A 22865-nucleotide genomic window follows, 5' to 3' on the forward strand; every position below is an offset into this window, starting at 1 on the left:
TACCTTTAATCAAATTTTATTAATTTATGGTGTTATTTAATGATTATTCATTTACAGGAAGCCTCGACGGCTAAACTTTTGGCTATTCCCGAGCAGGGATCACCGAATGTATTCACCGAGACTCCAATGCTGCAGTTTCTTAATCCTATGCAAGCCTGCAGACAGTGTGAATTGCAAGTTCAAAGGCCACATCTTGCAACCTACATAAAATTTTATAGAATGAATCAGCAGAATCTGAACCTTTCGAACGATGGAGAGGGCCCTTCTGCTGCTGCATGGACCATGGCTAAAACTCCCACATTTCCCACGAGGAGTTCCGAAGCTGGCAAATTTTATTTCAGATATGATCTGATTCGGGAAAGGGCAATGGAGTGACAAAGTTGGTCCGGCCTTCTTCTTTGTTTCTTCGTCAGAATTCCACATACTCACCGGGATTGGGTGAGTTTCCGAAATGCTCGAGCACATACTTTGCGCCTCTTTTGTAACAAAAAATAACTGTGTTGGATCGCCTCCTACTTCCTCGAATAGTACGATGACATTTCCACTTTGCTGCAGCCAACCACGGGGAACATGATAGCTGTATGATTTTCCACCATCTCAAGACAAGAATTAGAACAATTTAAGAACAAAAGTTTAACTCAGAAAACATACAGCTGTTGAGTGGGTGCTCCACAATTTTTCACACAATTACTTGGTTGATAAATACGTCTATAGTTGCAAGAATCACTGCAACCGCTAGTTGGAGCCATAATAGTCGGCCAATAACGCCCTATGCTTTGTCCATTTATCCATGCCTCACCCTTCCCCAGTCCTGTGAAGTTCAGTGCAACTGGATTGCTTCCAGTTGGGGCATCAAAGGCCGTCTATGAACACAAAGAACATAGAAAAATAGGTTTGGAGTTTTGCTGTCATAATTTAACACATCAGCTTCAACATTTTATGGCTATATGGACGAATACCGGTACAACATGATATGGGATTCAATGAAAAAGGGATAGGATACAAATATTTTTATGAGTAAGCGGCATGCAGGCATAGAGAAAAAAATATGTTAAAAATTGTAGGGATCTGCAATTAACAATTAGACGTACAAGTGCATGATAATTTAATGGGTTAATTATGGAATGTGATAATTATGCGAACGCATAATTTGCTGCAAAATTTTACCTTGTACCATATCAACGGTTGATTCTTAGGCAGATCAGACTGTGATACCCAAAGAGAGGAACTTCCACTAGATAGGCCTAATTCTTCTCCTTTCAAACCAATCTGTCCCACGGATTCCAAAATAAAACAAGAGCAGATTAAACCACACATTAAGTCACTCATAATCATAAAAGATCATGTCTGTATATACGTATAACCGGATCTACTATATAAAAGATTTAATGCTGGTATGCCTAGTAAATTTTTTTTTTCTTTAGTACCTGGTATGTCCACTGCTGAGATGATAGATCAAACGTGGACCCATTTTGTAAACCTTTTAACTGCACAGGACCAGTAACACCGGCTCCCACAGTATCGAAGTATGCTCCATAATTCTAAATCGACATAAATATATGTTAAGAGAATGATAATAGTTAGGATTACAATAAGAATTTATCCCCGAAAACAAGCACCTGTAACCCCACTGGTCAAACTCAACAGATCAATCTTATTTTCCCCTGGTATAAGGCTGATAGGAACATCTCTTGAAACTTCATGGCCACTATTGCTTCTTATTCCGCGCCCTGTTCAACAAGTGGTAAATCCCGCATCTTCAAGTGCTAAAAGTTCATTTTTTTAATATTTGACTGCCTTAACGTGGATGCCTTTTTTTCTTGTTACACGCAATATTTTTTAATGTGCCGGTGAAAAGCACATGTTAACAGAACTAAGTTTATAAAACATCACGTGATAACTCAGTTTTTAATTTAAAGGCAAAGTTAAAAACCAGACAAAAATATCCACATAAAGGCTCAGTTAGCAGCACTTATTCCAAATTTACCTGCAAGTTCTCCATTGATAAATACATGGAGCATGTGGCCAAGAGAATCAATGTGAAGAACAGTCTTTGACTCATTTCCATTTATTTCAACACTGCAACAATCAAGAAACGTCAAAACCCGATGTATGTGGCAAAAGAATAGTGTTTTTGAATGATTTTGTACCTTACAGAATACCATAGATAATCACTTCTATCAGCAGTAGTATTTATTTGTTCCAGTAACCCAAGTTTTGTGAACGCATTATCACTAGATATACCCACTGGTTCATTAATCCAACTCCAACCTGATATAAATGCATCAGAAGCTATAGTACCTTCTTGTGAGGGTTGCCGAACAAATTTTGAGATAGTGACCACAGAGTTGATCTATCAATGGGACAAAAAAATACTCGTATTATAGGTTTATTGATGATTATATCACCGCTTTCAATGTTTTTGGACGATACAAATGCTTGAGACTACAAGAATTGGGAATTTGATTTATTTTGGATATGGAAAAATATAAAATGCAGGGTTTACGAGGCATACTGTCGCGGTATTGAGGGCCACATTCTTGCAGTTTGGTAAGATGCTGACAGACCAAGCAGGCAAGTTGAAGGAATTGCCATTGAATTTAACAGTCGCATCAGATTGCATGTCCAAATTTACAAGAAAAGCAGCACATAGCCCTGATTCAGTTTTATAAACAGTGGCCTGGTATAGATAAAATATAAATTAAAGAGGTGACAAAAGACAACAGAAGTTTAAATTCTCCAAACTTCTCTTTGAACTTCAGGCTAAGGATTCAAATAGATTTTGAAAATATCAGGTGTTTTTGTTCTTTGAAGAAAAGCCAATCCTAGGAATGTCACGTCACAAAAAGAAAGAAAAAGTGGAAAGCTGTTAGACCTCCAAATTTGAACCAAGAGAAGTAGTTTGGGGATCAGTTGCCACCATTGCCTCTTCACAGAGCTTTATAACCTCGTGCAAATCTTTCAAGTGACCCCATTTTGGCTGCCTTAAAAGGCCTAGAACACAATAAAATCCAAACTCAAAGTATCTATATCAAGAACGATCATTTGAAGATATAAGTGTTTTCTGGCATGGGTTGGGTAATTCAGGTTTAAAAAATTTCCGAACTCAGTAATATCTAGTCTTAAATCTTGGAAGCGAACTAGTATGATTTTCTTGGTTGCAGTAACACTGGGAGCATAAGAGGGAGACATGTGCAAAACCCATACCATATTCATCAATCGGCGCATCATAATCATAGCTTGTTGTAATGAAAGGTCCGCCAGCACTTCGGCCAAAGTTCGTCCCACCATGATACTGTAAAAAAACATTAAAAAAAAGTTAACCTTGGAAATTTGTACTTGGTTAATATCAAATATTGGAATAGATCAATGTAAGTACCATGTAATAATTCTGAAAGGTTCCGCCAAGCTGGTAAAAACGAGCCACTTGCAAGAGCAAGATCTTCCACTGGTCTGTATGGAACAGCATTCAGCATTGCCAAAAGAAGAGAACCTAGGTTTTTTGACAATCGCAAGCTTTTTGAGACAAGAATTCTTGGTATTAATGACCACGAAAATGAAACAAACGCCTTACGATCCACTCCAGTTCTCTGTCCACATTTTTGGCTTTTTATTCGAATTTGGAGTGAACTGGTCGCAGTAAAACCCGTTGCAAGTGTTAATCTGCAGTCATTCAAGACGATAATTAGAAGGTTCATTCAGAGACCAATCAAGGAAGTCATGAACAGGGGTGAGGGGGTGGAGTGGTGGACAGGACCAGGTGGTCGAGGTGGCCAGAGTGAAAAGATTTTAGAGGCGAGTTTTATGGCCTAGAAAAATTACACATAAAATTTCTTTTTTTCTCTGATCTGAAAACTCATTGCTAAACAAGTCTACAAGAAATCGAGCAGTCACTCTATCCATTTTAAATTGATAAAATCAATTGAGCTTGGGTAAAAACTAAAGAAAGTCAGAAGAGAACTCACAATAGGATCAGGAGCATCATCCTGCTGGCACATAACCCAGGGCACCCCTGTATCCAACGACACAGCCATCGCTGCAGCCCATTTGACGTAAGGCTCAGCACCACTACCATAACCAGACTGGACATTTCCATACTCATTTTCAATCTGCGAGTAAGAATCAAAATTTTCATTACAATTGTTCTTCAATAAGCTAATTAAAAACTTCCTGTTTTATGCAAAGTACACCTGAGATAGAATTATAGGCCCTCCTTGGGATGCATAAAGATTTTTTCCCTTCATCAAGTCCACAATCTTGGCTGTAAACCGCTTCATCTCAGCCTAATAAGAAAATTCATTCCTCATGTAAATAATTGAATTACACAAGTTTCAACAATAAAGGAAAAAGTTCAAGAATTAGCAAGATGACCTTGAAGGGTTCATTATCAGTTCGAAACTCGATCCCAGGTATGAAATGCAACCAAAGAGGAAATCCACTGAAATTAGCCATAAAATTCTCAATCATTTCTCATTTCAGCAATTTTCAGAAAACCCAATAAATAAAACCATAAAGAACAAGTATATAGTCCAAGTCAGTATACAAGTAGAAAAAATAAATTCTTACCCGTAGTTCCACTCAGCGCAAGCATAAGGTCCAATACGAAGGTGAACAAACAATCCAGCCTCCGCAACCAATTTCACAAATTTCACCACATCCTTTCTTCCTTCAAAATTATACTACCAAATTTCCTCCACAAGTCAGCGTGCTTTTTCTCCACTTTACACCCTTTTCGCATCATTTTTATTATATTAAGCAACAAAATTTAATAATCAGGGAATCACCTGCCCGCGAACTGCTTCATGCAAATTCCAGAAAATGTAAGTTTCAATGACATCCAATCCTCCATCCTTCGATTTTTGAATCAAATCCGGCCACATCTACATACATGTAAAACGAATTATGTAAATTTATTGGGATTCCCCGCGTGTAACTGTGCGTGTGAAAAAGTTAACATATTGTATACGTATATACGAACATCAGGAGTGCTGCGCGCGTAATGAATGGAACCGGAGATCAAGACCCTCCTCCGGCCGTCGATCACGAGCGCTCGATGATCGTACGTCACGTTGGCTCCAAAGCAGCACCCCGCCGTTAATGCAAAAAGCAGAAGCAACCCCACCTCCACCGCAGACATTCCAGCACCGGTACTTCCCATATTCCTATCTTCTCAGTACGGTTTGCTTCCAATTTAGCAACAAACAGAGATTTTTACGGCATCGTGCTTTATGGATCCACTCACAATATTGTTTTCCCAGTACAATTTCGTATTGAATTAAAAAAATCAAACAACTGTTCAGCAAATGCTTATTTTTTTCCCTTAAACAACAATAATCTTCTTCAGAGGTGCTGTTCTCTGCAGCTCAAGCCGAACACAACATGCGGTGCTATATGCTAACGAACGCGAGGGGTGCCACATTCGTGACGGCATTGAATTACCGCAATGGGGCATATTTTTGTCTGTATTTCGTCGAGGTATGCAATGATATGCAATGATATTTTCTTTTTCTTTTTCGTGCGCAGAATCCACTGAGGCTGAGCTATCAAGTTCATTTGGGAGAGACGACAAAAATTAAACTGAAATGGATGGTTTATAAAAAAAATATTATTTTTCGACAAAAATGTAGTTGGTATTTTGTGATATAAATATCTTATTTAAATAATCATGAAAAAATATTCTTTTTATGTTAAAAGTATTATTTTTTATTGTGAATATCAGTAGGGTTAATCCATCTCACAGATAAATATTTATGAGATCGTCTTACAAAAGACATACTCTTACTTTTTATGTTAATATTATTACTTTTTATTGTGAATATCAGTAGGATTAACACGTCTCACCGATAAAAATTCGTTAGACCGTCTCATAAGATATCTACCATTAAAATGTATTTTTTTTACAAATCGATAATACTCATGTTCTCCCATTGCAGATATATTTAATTTTTATGAAATTTAAAAATATTAAAGAAAACATATTTTAGTAAATTTATATTTCATATATAACCACCATGTCACGACGACTTTCCCTAATTTATATTTTTATATATATATTTAGATTTCCAATTAAATGATTATGCTACCAATAATAACAAAAATTTACTGGCAATTGAAATCAGTACCTTCTCCAACTAAATTTTCTAATTTCTCATATGTAATAATGTCCTCTAACTTTAAATAATAAAATTATACAGCACCGTTTCGAGCAATATATATATATATATATATATATATATATATATATATATATATATATATATATATATATATATAAAGAAGTATTAAAAATTTGAGAATGTGTTTGTTTTTTACGTAAATTTTGTTATAAAACGGATAAAATCCTAATAAAGAGGATACTTCCATTAATGTCAAATAATAGAAGATTGGAAATTCACGTCTATTCATTTCCCAAACTAGCTTTGTAGTCTTAAATATTGGATTCTAAACACGAACACTAAAAATTGGAAATGATAGACGTAAGCACCATGTAATAGTTTTGGAATATTGTTCCACCGAGCTGGTAAAAACGTGCTACGGCGAATGCAAGGTCTTCTGCCGGTCTGTATGGCACGATGACTTTAGCGACGTTACAAGAAACCGTCAAACGAAGAAAACCCAGGTTGTTTAGGTAAATCACAGGCTGTTTGAGCTAAGAAATGATAGGCACTAACAACCATGAAAAGGAAATGAAACGACCCACCATCCACTCCAGGTCTTTGTGTGGCTTTTTATTCAGATTCGGAGTGAATTGATCGCAATAAAACCCGTTGCAAGTGTTGATCTGCAGTCATTCAAGACAATATAAAGAGAGGGCTGATCAATCAGAGACAAATCTAGGAAAGGGAGGGAGGAGACCGGATTAGGTTGTTGCAATATCGTAAAGAATTTTGGTTACAACAACTTCTAATTTTAGGAAAATGTACATAAAATTTCAATTTTTTTTTTTGTTTTAAATCTGATCAGAACTCATCCCCGGCTCGTCTACAAAAAAATGAAGCAGTCATTAAATTCATTATAAATTAATAAAATCATTTGAGCTTCGGGTAAAATCTAGAGAAAATCAGTAGAAACTTTTAATCTGGAAATGTGTGACAAACTTGATTTTCTGTAAAATTGTTTGCAAATCAATAAATTAAAAAACTACCAATTTTTATGCAAAATATTACATTTACTTTTTAAAAATAAAACTAATATTTTATATAATTCTAAGATATATAAATCTTAAGCATGAAGTTTTAGTGGATTATATAATTTAATTAGTCTAATAATACAAATTATAATATAAATTTTAGTTTAATATATAATTTAATTGATACAATTTAATCAGTGGCAGACTAAGTAGACGAAGCAAAATAAGTTTGCAACGTCTACTTTTGTCAGTGCATGGCATTTTGCAGTAATCTTGCAAAACACAATCAGCAAAATAATTTTTGAAATTATATTTTTTAAAATAAGAAAATTAAGAAAATTAAATTCTATGACAATTGATTGTTTTTTGCATATAATTTTTAATTTATTTAAACTTTAATAAAGATATGTTTTTAGATTCAAATGAATTTATATTTTATAAATATAAGAAACATCTTATTTTATACAAAAACTAATTTTTTTATACAAAAATTTATGGTTTGATGTGATTAGTAATTTAAACTAAAAAACAACCACTTTATTATTATTATTATTATTATTATTATTATTATTATTATTATTATTATTAATATTGATTTTTGTTCGTAAAATCAGTTTAATCGGTGTCAATTTGGAACAATTGTCCTAAAATCTTATAAATTGGGTTTTTAGAAGAAAAAGTAATTATATTTTGCAAGATTTGTGTGTGTGAATATTAATAAATAATTAAGGCAAAGACTTGTGTGAGACGGTCTCACGGGTCATATTTGTGAGACGGGTCTCTTATTTGGGTCATCCATGAAAAAGTATTACTTTTTATGCTAAAAGTATTACTTTTTATTGTGAATATGGGTAAGGTTGACCCGTCTCACGGATTAAGATCCGTGAGACGGTCTCACATGAGACTTACTCAATAATTAATACGAGTTTATTATATTCTCTATAATTGTCTATATTATACGATAATATTATTATTATTGCCTATATAAAAAGTATATATGAACAGAGGATAAACAATTTCTATAGCGATTCGACAAATGGGAGCCAAAAACTATATCCGCAGAAAAAAAGAATATGGGGATGGGTGATTTGATTGTATATGGACAAAAGGAGATGAATGTATTGACTTTCCACAACACTTTTCAACCTCAAGAATCATCTAATAACGAAGTTCAAATGAGAGAGTTTTCTGTTATATTGTTCATTATTTTAGCACAGATCGAAGGATTGACACACCAAACATACATGCGACATAACAAACTCGATGCCAAGGTAGGAGGCCAAGGCATGGCGATGTGGTTGTGCCCGAATCTTCCGGAGTATTCAGCGCAGTATACTGCATAGAGTGAAGTGACATTCAGTTAGTATACAAAAATGAGTGCGTACATGTTAGGACATCGAGTAAAGAGATGGATGACTGACTTGTATAGATAGGCAGCAATTCCCAGAATAACACACAAAAGAATTATATCAATGCAGAAGTTTTTGGTGGATCTCACCTGCATCAATTTTTTCCAACATAGACATATAATTATGTGTAATGATAACAAAAAAAGCATTCGTTTTAAGGAACCATAATAGATGATTTCACCTTGAGGAGAGTATCCTTCAGTCTAACGTTAGTGTTTCTTATGTCAGATGTTGCCTTGTCCACCTGCAAGAAATCAAGAAGTGTTATCAAGGAAATTCTCTGCTTTTGCTAGTTAAGTTGTAAGAGCACGGTTTTTGGATAGAAAACGAGAGCCATTCGAACCTTGGTGTCGATTTCATCAATCAAAGGGACCTGCCTGTCCAATTCCTATACCAAGGAGTAGAAGCAAGTGTAATAAATTAGTCAGCATTCTCTATAACAGGGATTAAATGAGGAACAAACAGTATGCCATAGACGAACCTCATTCATATCGAGTGCCAAATTCTTTAATGTATCTAGACCTTCTGATATAAAATCCAATCCTTGATCCTGCATTATATGAAAGTTTATTACATGGGAAGATTGGATACTGCAATGGATGAAATAATCTTGTGCTGATGAAAAAGAACTTTTTATGAGCTACAAGCCTGCTTCAATTTCCGCATCTCGTATTCTTGCCTAAATTGGCTTGTTTCTTCGCTGTGTTGGAAGAAATCATCTTCGAAGTGCCCCTCTGGTGAACACATATTCATAAAGTTTGTGAGAAGGCTGTGTAAGCGAGTAAGCAACATACTGACATATACTAATGAAAGAAAAAGTTATTCAAAGATGATCACCGGATTCGAACTTTATGGCTTTATGGGATGATGAAGCTCCCCAGCCTCCACTTTTAGTACCCGCATTTGTTGCTCCATCCGGTATTGCTTGAATCCTCTCCGGCAGAGCAAGAACCAGGTCGCTACGAGCATCGAGTTCTTCTCTAGATAACCCTTTAACCTGTTGAAAAAGCAACCAACCATCGTCGAAATTTAAATTCTGGTGTGATAATGCTCACCTAAAGCATCAATCTTGTGATTCTAGTTAAGTAGTTGTTAGTTCAAGGCCATGAGATAGCTTCAATCCGCGCCATTCGTGCAAACAATCAGCAAGTGTAACTCTAAATTGCTTGCATATTCTATCAAATTATCATGCCATTTTGTCCCTTAGGATGATTCCTGAAGCAGACTGATTTTAGAAACCAGTTCAATTACCATTCGTATTTATAGAAATTTTTCATAAATAGAATCCAACAAAAAAATGCCAACATAAACAAGAAGGCTTTTAAGAAAATGAAGAGGAAGGAAGAGACCTTTTTCTGAGCAAGTTTCTGCAATTTAGGCACCTCCTCCAGAAGCCTAACCTTCAACCGCCGCACCTCCGCATTCTTCGCGACCACCACCGCTCTGTTCGTCTCCATTGAAGCCACCTCCGATTTCTGCACATATCCATATTTTTTTGTTCAAGAAAAAAGACGGAATAAAAAATTCCAAGCGAAAAGAAAACAAAATGTTATGAAAAATATCGCAGACATGGATAGCGGCCTCGATCTGGGATTCGAAAGAGGCGTAGAGGCGGGCGAAAGCGTCGCCGGCAGAGGAATTGGAGGATCGCATCTTGTCGACGTCATATTTGTCGTATTTCTTGCAGATGGAGTCGACCCTGAACAAAATGTCGATCACACTCATGCTTCCTTCTTCTGGAAAGGAATCGGATTGAAATTGTTAGAGGAGAATTGAAAGAAGAAAGTTTGTTTGATCTGTTCATTCTTTCTCTAGGGGTGGCCCGTTAATGGCGGTCATGTAACGTATGGACAGGCGAGAGAGATCCAGCAACGCGGGAAAGAATTAAAATACGAATAATAAAACTCAAACACAGGTTATTTTGATGTCATATTAATATTGAAATTAACTTGAACATAACTCAACTTCAAAATCTAACTCAAGTGAGGATTATCTAAGTTCATATATGAAATTCCAATATATATATGTAATCCCAAGAATTTTATCCAATCGATATGTGACATGTTAGCACATGTCTCCTCAAGATTAATGGGTTTTAAAACCCCAGTGAGTAGATAAATAAACACATTTATAATTTTAATTTTTTTTGAAAATAAATAAGATATGTTATAAAATCGAGATCAAAGTTATTTAATGTAAGGCCTTACGCATCATATTATATTACATATACTGTAGATTATAGTAAACTAATTATTATAAATACTGGCCACTAACAAGTCTTACTTAGCATAATATTTATATATATAATTATTATATAAATATTATGCTAAGTAAGACTTGTTATTGGCTAGTATAAATACATGTATTGAGTGGAAAATTAAATATGTATGGCTTTCGTTTTTGAGTATATATCAGGGTAAACACAAGATTGAAAATTTGCATGAACGAAAGAAACACTATCAAAATTGCAGTAAGATTAAAAGGAATAATGAACATACTTGAAAAATACTTTTTTCAACTTATAAAGCATGTAATTTATGATAATAGAAAAAACAAAGAACTGATCAAATGTATTTCTTCTCAGTTGGGATTACGAGTCACATACTAAAATTTATTGTACAAACCACCAATAATAAAGAGGAAAATTCTAAGAGTGACTAAAATTTAATAATTTTCAATATGGATTAAGACTCAAATTTATGGCTCAAACTTGAATAGTATCCTATCAAAAATATTTTCAATAAGTGAAGACTTACTGAGTCATTGACAGTATTAGTACGATGGTTAAAAATGAACCAAATCCAACAATCATTAGGCACAAAAGTTAATAATGAATGAATTTTTTTGCAAAGTATCACAATGTTTAAACTAGAAAAAAAAAATGAGTATCGACTCATGAGAATGTCCAAGTTGGTGAAGTATGTATACTTGTGACTAATTGATCTATTCTCTACCAACACTTCCTCGAATAAGCTTGTCACACCAGATTTGCAGAATATCATTTATCTAGTTAACGTAATTTACAAACTACCACGTTGAGCTCGAAAATTTATCTAGTGCATACCTGCGAATAACTACTGGGGGTTCCCGTTAAAAAAAAAAAGTGAAACTGACATTTTCACAAACGGTTTCTGATGACGGTTAAGAAGCAGTGGAAGTAAGGAGAAAACTGCTACAGTGTCTGATGTACGGTTGAGAAGTGACGGAGTGGAGTTTCTAGTTTACCTTTTTGTCCAGTCACTTGGGAAGTAATCGGTGTTTTTGGTGTTTCAAGTCATATCAGAACCAGTTTACAAAGGAAACGAGGCTTCATAAAATAGTATATATATTATTAGATTATATATACATATATATATAATCTCCACTGTATGAAATATACGTTGGCTCTCATGATTCACATGCAATAATCTCCACTGTACGAAATATATGTTGGCTCTCACAAGAGGAACATATCGGAGTTATATATATATAATGGAAGGGGAAACTTAGAGGGGTACTGGGGAAGTTCAGCAGACAGTGTTATGCAGTGTTCTGTTTATGCGTGGTTCTGGCATTAGTTGCGACGGCGAAGCATCCTGTGGTCCATGAAGAGCTTGCAACAGAAATTTTAAGCAATGCTAAACCAACTTGACTTGAGTGGTAAGGAAGGTTAGTACACTTGGCCACATCCAAGTATCTATGTAAAAGAGTTGTGTCTTCTGCAAGGTAGATGATCCTTGGGGTCGAGGCTCCCATCATATTATCCAATGTTTGGGAGTCTGAAGTGGCCGGACCGGCATCTTTAACGGCACTAAGCCAAGATGGAAATATTTTGGACGTTCATGTAAGTGATTTAAATCATTTACTGTGTTGAAAACACAACACTCGGTATTTATTCTGACAACTTTTTAAATTTATATCATATGGTGTGATGATCATAGGATTATCTCGTGTAAAAAATGCGCATCGTCAAGTGTTGTATTTTCAACACAATAGAGGATCCAGATCAGCAAGTAAGTGGTTGATATTGGAAAATATGAAGGTTAGTTAAATTACTATGCCAATGAAAATCTTGAATATCCACAAAACTTATTAATTAGCTTCTTTGTCAAAATAAACCAAAAGATTATCTATATCTATAAAATTTTATGAATGCTAATATATTCCATATTACAAAAACAAATATAAAAAAAAAAATTCCCTATATTTCAATTTTCTGATAGAAACCTTTCCCTACCATACAACTTCCCTTTGTGAGAATGAAATTGCTATTGACACCCCTTCACCCCTACACATAAACAATTAAATTACATATTCACCTCACTCCACGGCTTCAACATTTAATTATATGCTACCTCTCTTGTCAAATGAGAATTCCCTTGGCCCTCTAACATTGATCACATGTTGTTCACTTGGTAGAGGCACAACTTGCGACGAGCTCGCCTCGCGTTGGCTGTTTTCCATCTCTTGTTCCGTACGGCCCAACTCGACGTTCTGGTGAAGAGCAGACGATGACCCATCGTGTAGATGAATGGTCGCGGCCGAAGCCGACCCCTGATCAATGTCCCAATAGTCCGCATTGTATTTCGACTTTCTTGGAGATATCCAGGGACTATTTTCCATCTCGCTCTGATAATTTCGTAGTAAATGGATGGGTGACATGCTGCGTGACGGCGTAGCGGGTCGGCTCGACATCGGTGTGACCGAAGTCGAATGCTTGTTTTCTTTGATGTGTTTCTTGGCCGTATGGTGCCAATTTTTTAGGGCCGTGGCCACTCGTTCGTTGAATATAGTAGGTTTCATTGTCGATCCCATCTGTCCAATTCAAGCATGTATTATGTTAATATATGTGAAAAATATTCATGAATATATATGTCTATATTTATTTAAAAATTGATGATAAATAAGAAAATAATAATATTTAGATATATACCTGAGTCACCAGGGCATACAGTGGTAGAGTGACATAGCTGCATAAGATCTGAATGAGAACCCTGTTTAAATATCAATTAATCATGGTTAATTACATTTTTATATTTTAAAACAGTAATTAAATCAAGTCAAAGATAGATAATAAATAATAAATTTAGTTTAAATTATGCTCACCCCATTGCTATTCTGATCACTATATCCTCCACGTGTTCATGGAAACAGGATCTTATTCCGAATTCATACTGTCAAATACAAGGGAAAGAAAATTTTGAAAAAAAAAACATAATGTAAATTACCCTAATTTTTAAAAAGCAACAAAAAAAAAATTAATTAATTACAAAAAATACTGAGTAGCAATTTTCAAAAGAATAAGTCTTTTGTGAGACGGTCGCACAATTCTTTATCTGTGAAACGGGTCAACCCTACCGGTATTCACAATAAAAACTAATACTCTTTAACATAAAAAGTAATATTTTTTCATGGTTGACCCAAATAAGATATCTGTCTCACAAAATACCCGTGAGACCGTCTCACACAAGTTTTTACATTTTCCAAAATTGATCCCAATTACAATGTAATAATCCATGAATTTTCTTAAAACAAAATTACTTAACACTATAATATATTGTACATAAATAAACTACTGTATAGACGTGCAACGTGTGCATAGAATTATTAATATATGATACTATTGCTACTTATAAAAAAACTTATAAAAATTATTTATGTAAACTTATTTATGATGATCGATTTTTATTTTTATTTTTTGCTGAGAAAATTAATTTAATAAAGAAAACTTACCCAACTCCAGACAAAGAAGGCCAATTGAAATGCATTCTGCAAAGGCCAAAGCAGATATTCATTACTATTATTTTTCGAATTTTTACCATAAAAATAAAATTAAATTAATATTATATTTATATTTTAAATGGAAAACATTAAATTGATTACCTGGAAAAGCACAAAATTAATAAGGAAAAGAATAAGTCGTGGACGATTGAACCAGAAAAGGTGATCTCCCGGTTGTACCACTGGCACACCCTTGACCACCTCTCCCCTCTCTTGAATCCTCAGACCCATTTTCGTAATTATAACATGTAATTTGGTCCCGACAAGCAATATTATCTGTTACGTTGAAAAAGTCGAAGATTTTTATGTAAAATATTAAATTCTTCATTGAAACTAATTATGGAAAAAGTCAACTTTAATTGATGCGTACGTAGACAATTGAATACTTACAATCAATGGGATGAACGGTAGCCAAAGATACGAATACCAGCCTGTCCACACATTGAATAAATTAATACGTATATACTAAAGTGTTAGTCAGAGATAATGTCTCGAAAAGTACACCAATTTTCTAAATTAATTGGCATTGTCGTATTTAAAACAAGAATAAATGGTATAAGAAGTCCTTTAATTTAGCCTTCTATTGTTTTCTGATTCTGTATCGATCAAGTTGGTCTTTTACAATACTTTAAACTTTTTTTACGTCAGAGTACTTCTAATGTAATTTTGGACGTCATATCGATGTCACGTCAATAATATTTGATTTCATATCAAACACCAACCGAAAACAAAAAACAACTACCAACTTACGGCACTGAAAGCAAACATTGACGACTCACGGAACGAATTAATTTGCTAGTTTGTCATTTAAAATAATAGAATGACAAATTAATAATTTGTGATATCTTTTAGTTTAGAAGTGCTCTTATTCAACTCGATCCCGTCCTGAATTAAATTAATTCGGGAAAAATGATGGATGTATATACAAATGCGTAAAATCTAGTACTCACCATGAGTATTGAAGAGAAGGAACAACACAGCGAAGCCCCAGATTGGTGGGCTGAAATAATAATCAAATCAAGCCTAAGATCAGTTGCCAATTATATAATTAAGAGGATATAATTTATTTCATTTACATATTTAATCGTTTCAAAATTTTGAATATATATATATATATATATATATATATATATATATATATATATATATATATATATATATATATATATATATATATATATATAATTTTCTTTTGTTTGAGGTGTGTATAAAATGCAACTTGCCTTTTAAGGCAAGTTGCATTCTAGAAAGGGTCGCACGGCCTCGGCATGTCTCTAGCATTATGAAGACGACGCCATGCTTGGTCATAGGGCCGAGCCTCGACATGGTTCTAGCATAGAGACCATGTCTACAACGGGTCGAGACTGTCGAGTCAAGATCATGTGTCATGTGCTTTTACTAACTACAGTACTAATTCTTGTTGAAAAACCATAAATATCATAACTTCACTTTAAACATAATGTACTAACCTTATTCCGACCACCACTTTGAAGTCTTCTTCGAGTGATCTATTAATGTATTTCTGGAAATTAAAGTTGTTCTGGCTTTGTGGAGCAAGATGTGCCTGAAATCAAATTACACACAATTATTTATTTTAATTTTTTAGAATGAAAGAATTTTTATTTTCAAGAGTGAATAAAATAAATATATTAAAATTTAGGAGTAATAGTTTTGATGTAATAGTAATAATATTTACCATGATAAATCCATGCCTTAGAGTCAGATAATCAACCTTAGGAACAGATCTTACAAATTGCCTAAAGAAGCAAACCTGCAAAACGAAATAAAATTAAACAATTAAAATAAAAAAAGAACAATTTCTTGCAAGTCGAGTACATGAAAAATGATAGAAATAATAATAAATGAATAAGATAACAAAAGTTTTAACAACGGTTATTTAATTATTAATAATATGGCACCTATATACAATATATATATATATATATATGTATATATATATATATATATATATATATATATATATATTGTATATAGGTGCCATATTATTAATAATTAAATAACATATATATATATATATTGTATAATTATAAAATTTGATTCATATATAACATTTGCATGCGAATATAAATACGTTGTCTTTTGATCACAAAAATTAATTAACATAAGAAAAAGTCATCAATTTGAGAAAAAAATGACCGCCACCTTATAATTTAATTAATTCCCCTTTCATCATCGTCATCCTTTTTTTCTAATTTTTTTCAAGATATTAATTAATCAATGCAAAATTCAATAATATATTTAACTAACTATTGACTTGCAGAGTTCTTCTAATTTACGCAAAAAAACAAAACAAAACAATTTTAGGCTTACGTGACACAACCTATATTTTTTAAATATCCGTGGCAATTAGTGCTGTAATAATTTTGAAAAAATAAAAATAAAAATCACCAAAAAAAATTCGAAATTTGTCAACACACTTACACTTGACATTTTTTCTCCATTAACTCCTACACGTACATAAGGTAAATAATTCCTAATTTAATACTGTAAATTACTCAACATAAAGATAACAATATAAATATAAATAAATATATATATATATATATATATATATATATATATATATATATATATATATATATATATATATATATATATATATATATATATATATATATATGTATAGACTAACACACAATCATGGGTGGTCCAAATAGCTTATCATAGTAACTTTTATGAGCCAAAGCTTGGCAACATGATCTAACATCCAAAACTCGTGAGCCTAATCGAGCTCATGAGCCAACACGCGAACCCGACTCGCGAACTGATAAATTTAGAGAAAAATTTGACCCTAAAAAAGTCGACATACCGTATCTACTTTGCATGAGCTGGTACTAATAATGTACTTGACATGATCAAATTAAATTACGACCAAAACTTGGTAAATAGTACATAAGACATACATATGTGATATGTGTTGTTTTTAAGGTAAATTATATGCAATGTTATATATATATATATATATATATATATATATATATATATATCTCATTTATATATAAATTGATCAAAGGAATTTCGGAGTTCGGAATTACTTACAATCCAAAGTAGGAATGGAGTTTTGCTCCAAAAGTTCAAATGCCTCCTTCCGAACGATGTTTCTCTTGCGAACCTGAATCTTTCCGGATCTTCCATGTAATAAAAATAGAAAATTTAAGTAATGTCGGTTTTCGATGAGTTATTTAGATTTGACAAAGTATTCGAGAAATGAATTTCAAATAGAATATGAAATCAATCTAGATATATCAAACTCATCGAGGTAATTAATACGAAGGATTTAAATTATTTCCATAAAATTAAACACATCCTAAAAGATTTTGTCTCCTTACCGTGTGAAAATTGATACTCCGCCGTTCTAGTTTCTTTTTCCCATGCTTTCCAACTCCTCATCTAAAACCAACAAAAAAATAATTTGGGAAAAATTCTTGTCTTTAAAAAATATTTTGTGATTTTAAGAAATATTATATAAAAAAACCTATTATTCAAATGAAATTTAGTAAACTTGAAGTTTAATTTTAATTGTAATTTTATTATATATAAATATGCATTTTAATGAGCATATATATTTATGATAAATACGTACCTTAGCTCTTCCCAAAGCCAATGTGAGAATACAATAAAGCACATGAAATACGGCTAATACAAATATGAAAATATGTAGCTGATGAATGCCGTCCGATGACACAAATGGGACTTTCCCCTGCAAAAATAGTAATTAATTATTCACAAATTAAGCTAATATTTAAATAATATCCGGGGCATATTTATTAAAACTATTAATACTTCACTAATTGTATCGTGTGACTTAGGATATAAAATTTTAACCAAAAACTTAGGGGTAAAAAAAAATACCAAATGCATGAATAGTACTGAATTCAAAAATTACAACACAAAATTTCAAAAATTTAAATATACAAAATCATTTTATTTATGTTTATATATATAGTAAAATCATAATCATGCAACAATGGTGGGTCGTATTAATCTTGATAAAAAAAAAATATATGTGCATAAAATGAAAAAATTAGATAACAATAATACCTTGGCTGCGCATTTATCAGTTCCGCCGGCGGCCAAGATCCGTCGGAAGCCGGTGGCCACGAGAAGCTTCCGCCGGCGATCTTCCGTCTCGATGACTTCGGACGGGTACTTCGCTCTCTCTTGATTTTTGTTGCATGGGTGCCACGTGGCTCCCATTTCTTTGGATATACATATACCAGAAATTAGACTTTGTCCTACCGTCAAAAGCAGGGATATAAATCCCAGCAGCATCAACTCTGCAATAATACAAAAAATATTGAATAAATTAATAAATCTGTCACTTATTACAAAGAAATTATATGAAATAATTTGATTATCTTCGTCGTTTTACCTGATTTAATTTTTTCAACGGATTCATACAGAGCCTTTTTATTTTTCGACTTCAACCACTGCAAGTATTGAATATATATTTCATAAAATAAGGAATATAATTTGGAAACGTAGAGTTTAATCAGAAAACAAAAATCAAGAATTCTCACCTTTCCTATTAAATGGATGATATGCTCGATGACAATAGAGATCGCCAGTAGAACAAAACACACAACCGCCACTGCCCACGTCGGTGTTTCCTCCAGCGTCCTTCCACCGCCGCCGCCCGCCATTCGGTGTGATCCACCGCCACAAAGTAACTCAAAAGAATTTGAAGCTCCGGCGAATTAAAAATTAAAATCTTCAAAGTTAAAAGAATAAATTAACGTCTCTTTTAACTTTTTAAGCGACTCAAAGAAGACGGATATAAATAGTATGCCTACGGATGATTGATTGTATGTCATATATATAAAGAGAGGAGCTTCAGAAGGAAAAGGAGAGAAGGGTATAATGGGAATTCGAGTAAGAACTTTGACTTTCTAGACGCGTGAAAACAAGTGGGGAATTTTCTTGGACTTTTTCGATTATTCAAAAATATACGCATGAAATTTCAGTGTCAATTGTTCGGATGAAACGAAGTTTGAGGTCAAAATCTACATGACTCTGACTACAAATTGGATTTAATTTTTCTGTAATATTAAAATAAATTCAACGTATAATGAATTATCCGATTGAGCTGCAGACAACTTTAATTTCAAAATGTTTTCCCGTGTCTTCGTTTTGTAGTTACGTGATATGCAGTGAGCAATCTCACCCCAGAAGGTTAGCTGATCACTAGGTTGAAGAACTCGAGATCATGGTCTCGGGAAAATGTTTGTGATGTGGAGTCATAAATATTTCACACTCATTGAGAATATAAAATTGCACACGTGGCGCCGTCTAACCAAAAGTTATAGACGATATGCATGAGCCCATATATCTAAGTAGCGTTGTATTCATGTCTTTTTAGCAAAAATTATAGATGTAGTAACGGGGCAACTCGAATATTTTAAATTGTGCAACAACTCAACCATCACATTTTGATTACACTAATTTACATGAACAATTATTACATCTATCAACAATGTAGAGCTCGTCAGAATGGAGGACTGTTTGACTAGGATTTTGGCATGACTCAGGGATGTCACTTAATTGGATGCTTTGTTTTGTGCAAAACAAGATATTAATTCATGGGGCTTGGCCGCTTATCTCTCATTTCACTTGATAGCTGGGGAAATTCAAAGGTATGCTACAAGCTTTTTTAAGACCCCAAATGCTTCGAAAATTAGAGATTAATTAAACTTCACCTGATCAGTCTTACTCTTAACCATACTGATACCTTATGAATATGCCCATCAAGATCATGTCCAAATCCCCTGATCCATCCTTAGCCCAGGTGGAGGCTTATGATAGGCTCATGTATTTTTATATAAATATCAGGTTCAAGTGTCTAATTCAACGTTCATTATATTGTTTTTCAGCAGCATCTTTAGCTGCTCCCTCTTTTATATCTTCAGTCTCTGACTTGAGATTCGGAAGAGCTACGCAGGAACACCCTCTCGACCCCCTTCTAATGGTCTTCTTCGTGATTTCAGACTGAAATCAGACCCTAAATTTTCAGTGAGTATCACATACGAAATAATTTTATTTTCATGGACACTTTTGACCTTTCGAAAGAGATGTCTTGTGAATGAGATATCATGAAAAGCACAGCCAAATAAATCATGTGTCAATCATAGAAAAATGACACACTGGAAGATTTTTTTAAATGGATTGGGATTCCACAAATCATTCTTCTCGATGTTTATTCTATTAGCTTTAATTTTTTAAAATTAAAGTCATTTTCTTGCTCTTTATACTTATATATATAGTTATTCATATAAGGGTCGTTCAACTTATAAGACAACGTATCTGGTGACAAATAATCCTGACTACTATTCCTTTGAAATGTTCCACTTTAAACCTATAAGAATTACTTTATATCAAAATTCCTTTTAAATGTTCTATTTTGTACCTATATGAATCCCTTTATATCTAAAGAAAATTTGGAAAATAATAAAAAGTTTGTCCTTTTTTGTTGGTTTTATTAAGATATTAAATTCCATATGGTATAAACAAATTAACTTATAAGATGGAGAATGTCACACTATTAGTTGATATATATATATATATATATATATATATATATATATATATATATATATATATATATATATATATATATATATATATATATATATGTATGTATGCTCTCAAAAAAAGAATATTTAATTTTATTTGACTGATTCTTGGTTTTACAGTTCCAGAAGGCATTGCTGATGAAATTTATCAAGAAAAGTGTGTGTTCTTAATATATTTGGGTTAATAAATAATTCCAGGTTGGTCTCCAAATATCTCCATCACTAACATGATTTATATTACAGATGTATGGATACATACATCGATATCTGGGCCATCAAATAACAACGTGAAATTTATAGCATTAATCAAAGCAATTAGTTTCCAGGTGCAAAGAGATTTTCCCTACATAGGACTGTAACATCTCTGTGTGTGTGTGTGTGGTGTGTGTAATGCAATTTTACCCTGCACCTTGGGATCTGCATGTCATCACTTCCATTCTAACTTGCATTGTATGAAAGAAACTAATTACAATAAAGATCAAATAATGTGGGGTTATGGTTGTGCTGTGAAATGCAATATCATGCAGAATTTGGGCGATCAATCTAAAATTCATGGGGAAATACAGTTATATATCTGGTGTAGGTAAAATCAGAAAACAAGATCCCTACGAATGAAATTATGAAAAGCATCGATGCTACCAAGTACCAACCGCGCGCGCGACGATTAATCACCACAAATTTTTGTATATCAAACTGATAGGGGGAATCAAGAGGGATGCAGTACTTAAAATCAATATTCGTGACGGAAAGCTCATCGTGTTACAAAGGCAATATATGAAACGTTTCAACTCTATATGCTAACGGCGTCAGACAACATATTAGCCTACCCCAAATACTACTATCTTTTTGCATCTCTAATTTTTTTGTTCAAAAAGCTTTGCCGGGAACATCCTAATTTATTAGTCCTTGTCCATGCTTGATTGCTTGGGGAAGAATTGACACGCTGATGTTTCAAATATACAAAAGAACTCCATTGTTATTCAACAAGTGTGACATAATTAATCAGGATTCTTGATTCAGTGAATGAGCAAAATTCAAATGTTTCTGGTGAGAAGAATAATTAAAAAAAATTATTACAAGATTAAAATAACCCTGATAAATATATCTAATACATTAAAACTTAAAATTTTAGAAAAAAACTTACATTTTAAAATAGAAAAAATAACAAGCTAGATACATGTTGGCTATTTTTGTTTTTGCTCAAGTAACTTGTAAATCATCAAAATTTGTTCGTAGTCGAGTGAGTTTGTCTTATTTCACATTTAACCTTGTAGTATATTGATATGACACCAGATATTGTTGATATGAAGTTAATAATTTTTGACATGACACCAAACACTGCTATCACATCTGACTTCATTTTATGTATATCAAAACTTGTTTTGTCCCCCACTCTTGAACTGCACAATTCTTGCCTTTCCCCCTAGCAGATTTTTTTATATTTTAAGTCTAGGTGTACATGTTTAAAGCCCACTTCATAAAATAACTTAAAAAAATGCATTGAATTTTAAAGTCCATTGAGGAGTTTACTTTTCTAGGTTGAAAGTACACATTGAGGGGATTTAAGATTTGTAATATTTAGGATGAAAATGTTATAAATAGTGAAATTAGTATCCTTTTTTTATTTGTTAAAGAAGAAAACATTTGTGAAGTTTTTATCTTTATATTAAAAAATCCACATAATTTAAGTTGATTATGCTGAAAATTTAACATTTAAACTTTTATGATAAAAAACTACAATATGTAAGCTTAACTTCTTTTTTATTTCTATTATACGAAGTAAATTAATTTTTTAAAAAATATTCTGCCCACTTGAAAAAATATTTGGCTACGCCACTGCTTCCCCCCTCTTTTGGCTAGATTTGACTTCAAAAAAATGTGACATTTGACTTTGAACTATATGTGATCACTTTAAAAAGGGAAAACCAGAAAGATTGATGTATTTTCAAATATTGACAATTATATTGTATACTGAAT

At 33.0% G+C, this 22865-nt stretch overlaps 2 protein-coding genes and 1 pseudogene across 2 annotated transcripts; all 3 read right to left on the reverse strand.

Annotated features, from left to right (window-relative positions):
• LOC140839969 (beta-galactosidase 8-like) lies at positions 1-5541 on the reverse strand (annotated as a pseudogene).
• A 2694-nt stretch (positions 5542-8235) lies between these two features.
• Positions 8236-10366, reverse strand: LOC140838035 (syntaxin-71-like). Its single transcript, XM_073204120.1, has 9 exons — positions 10108-10366; positions 9888-10013; positions 9376-9535; positions 9187-9272; positions 9020-9088; positions 8882-8926; positions 8720-8782; positions 8551-8627; positions 8236-8464 (listed from the first exon to the last, which is right to left on the reverse strand). The coding sequence occupies exons 1-9, from the start codon at positions 10261-10263 to the stop codon at positions 8452-8454; spliced, it is 795 nt and encodes a 264-aa protein (XP_073060221.1). The 5' UTR covers positions 10264-10366; the 3' UTR covers positions 8236-8451.
• A 2363-nt stretch (positions 10367-12729) lies between these two features.
• On the reverse strand, positions 12730-19091 carry LOC140839970 (MLO-like protein 6). Its single transcript, XM_073206999.1, has 15 exons — positions 18840-19091; positions 18692-18749; positions 18361-18596; positions 17903-18019; positions 17649-17709; positions 17359-17447; positions 15995-16069; positions 15768-15862; positions 15249-15298; positions 14689-14729; positions 14401-14574; positions 14251-14286; positions 13624-13691; positions 13451-13511; positions 12730-13332 (listed from the first exon to the last, which is right to left on the reverse strand). Exons 1-15 carry the CDS (start codon positions 18960-18962, stop codon positions 12862-12864), a joined length of 1755 nt encoding a protein of 584 aa, XP_073063100.1. The 5' UTR covers positions 18963-19091; the 3' UTR covers positions 12730-12861.
• Between the last annotated feature and the right edge of the window lie 3774 nt (positions 19092-22865).

Source organism: Primulina eburnea, chromosome 8 (assembly GCF_022965805.1).
Source record: "Primulina eburnea isolate SZY01 chromosome 8, ASM2296580v1, whole genome shotgun sequence".
In the NCBI taxonomy this organism is placed as follows: domain Eukaryota; kingdom Viridiplantae; phylum Streptophyta; class Magnoliopsida; order Lamiales; family Gesneriaceae; genus Primulina; species Primulina eburnea.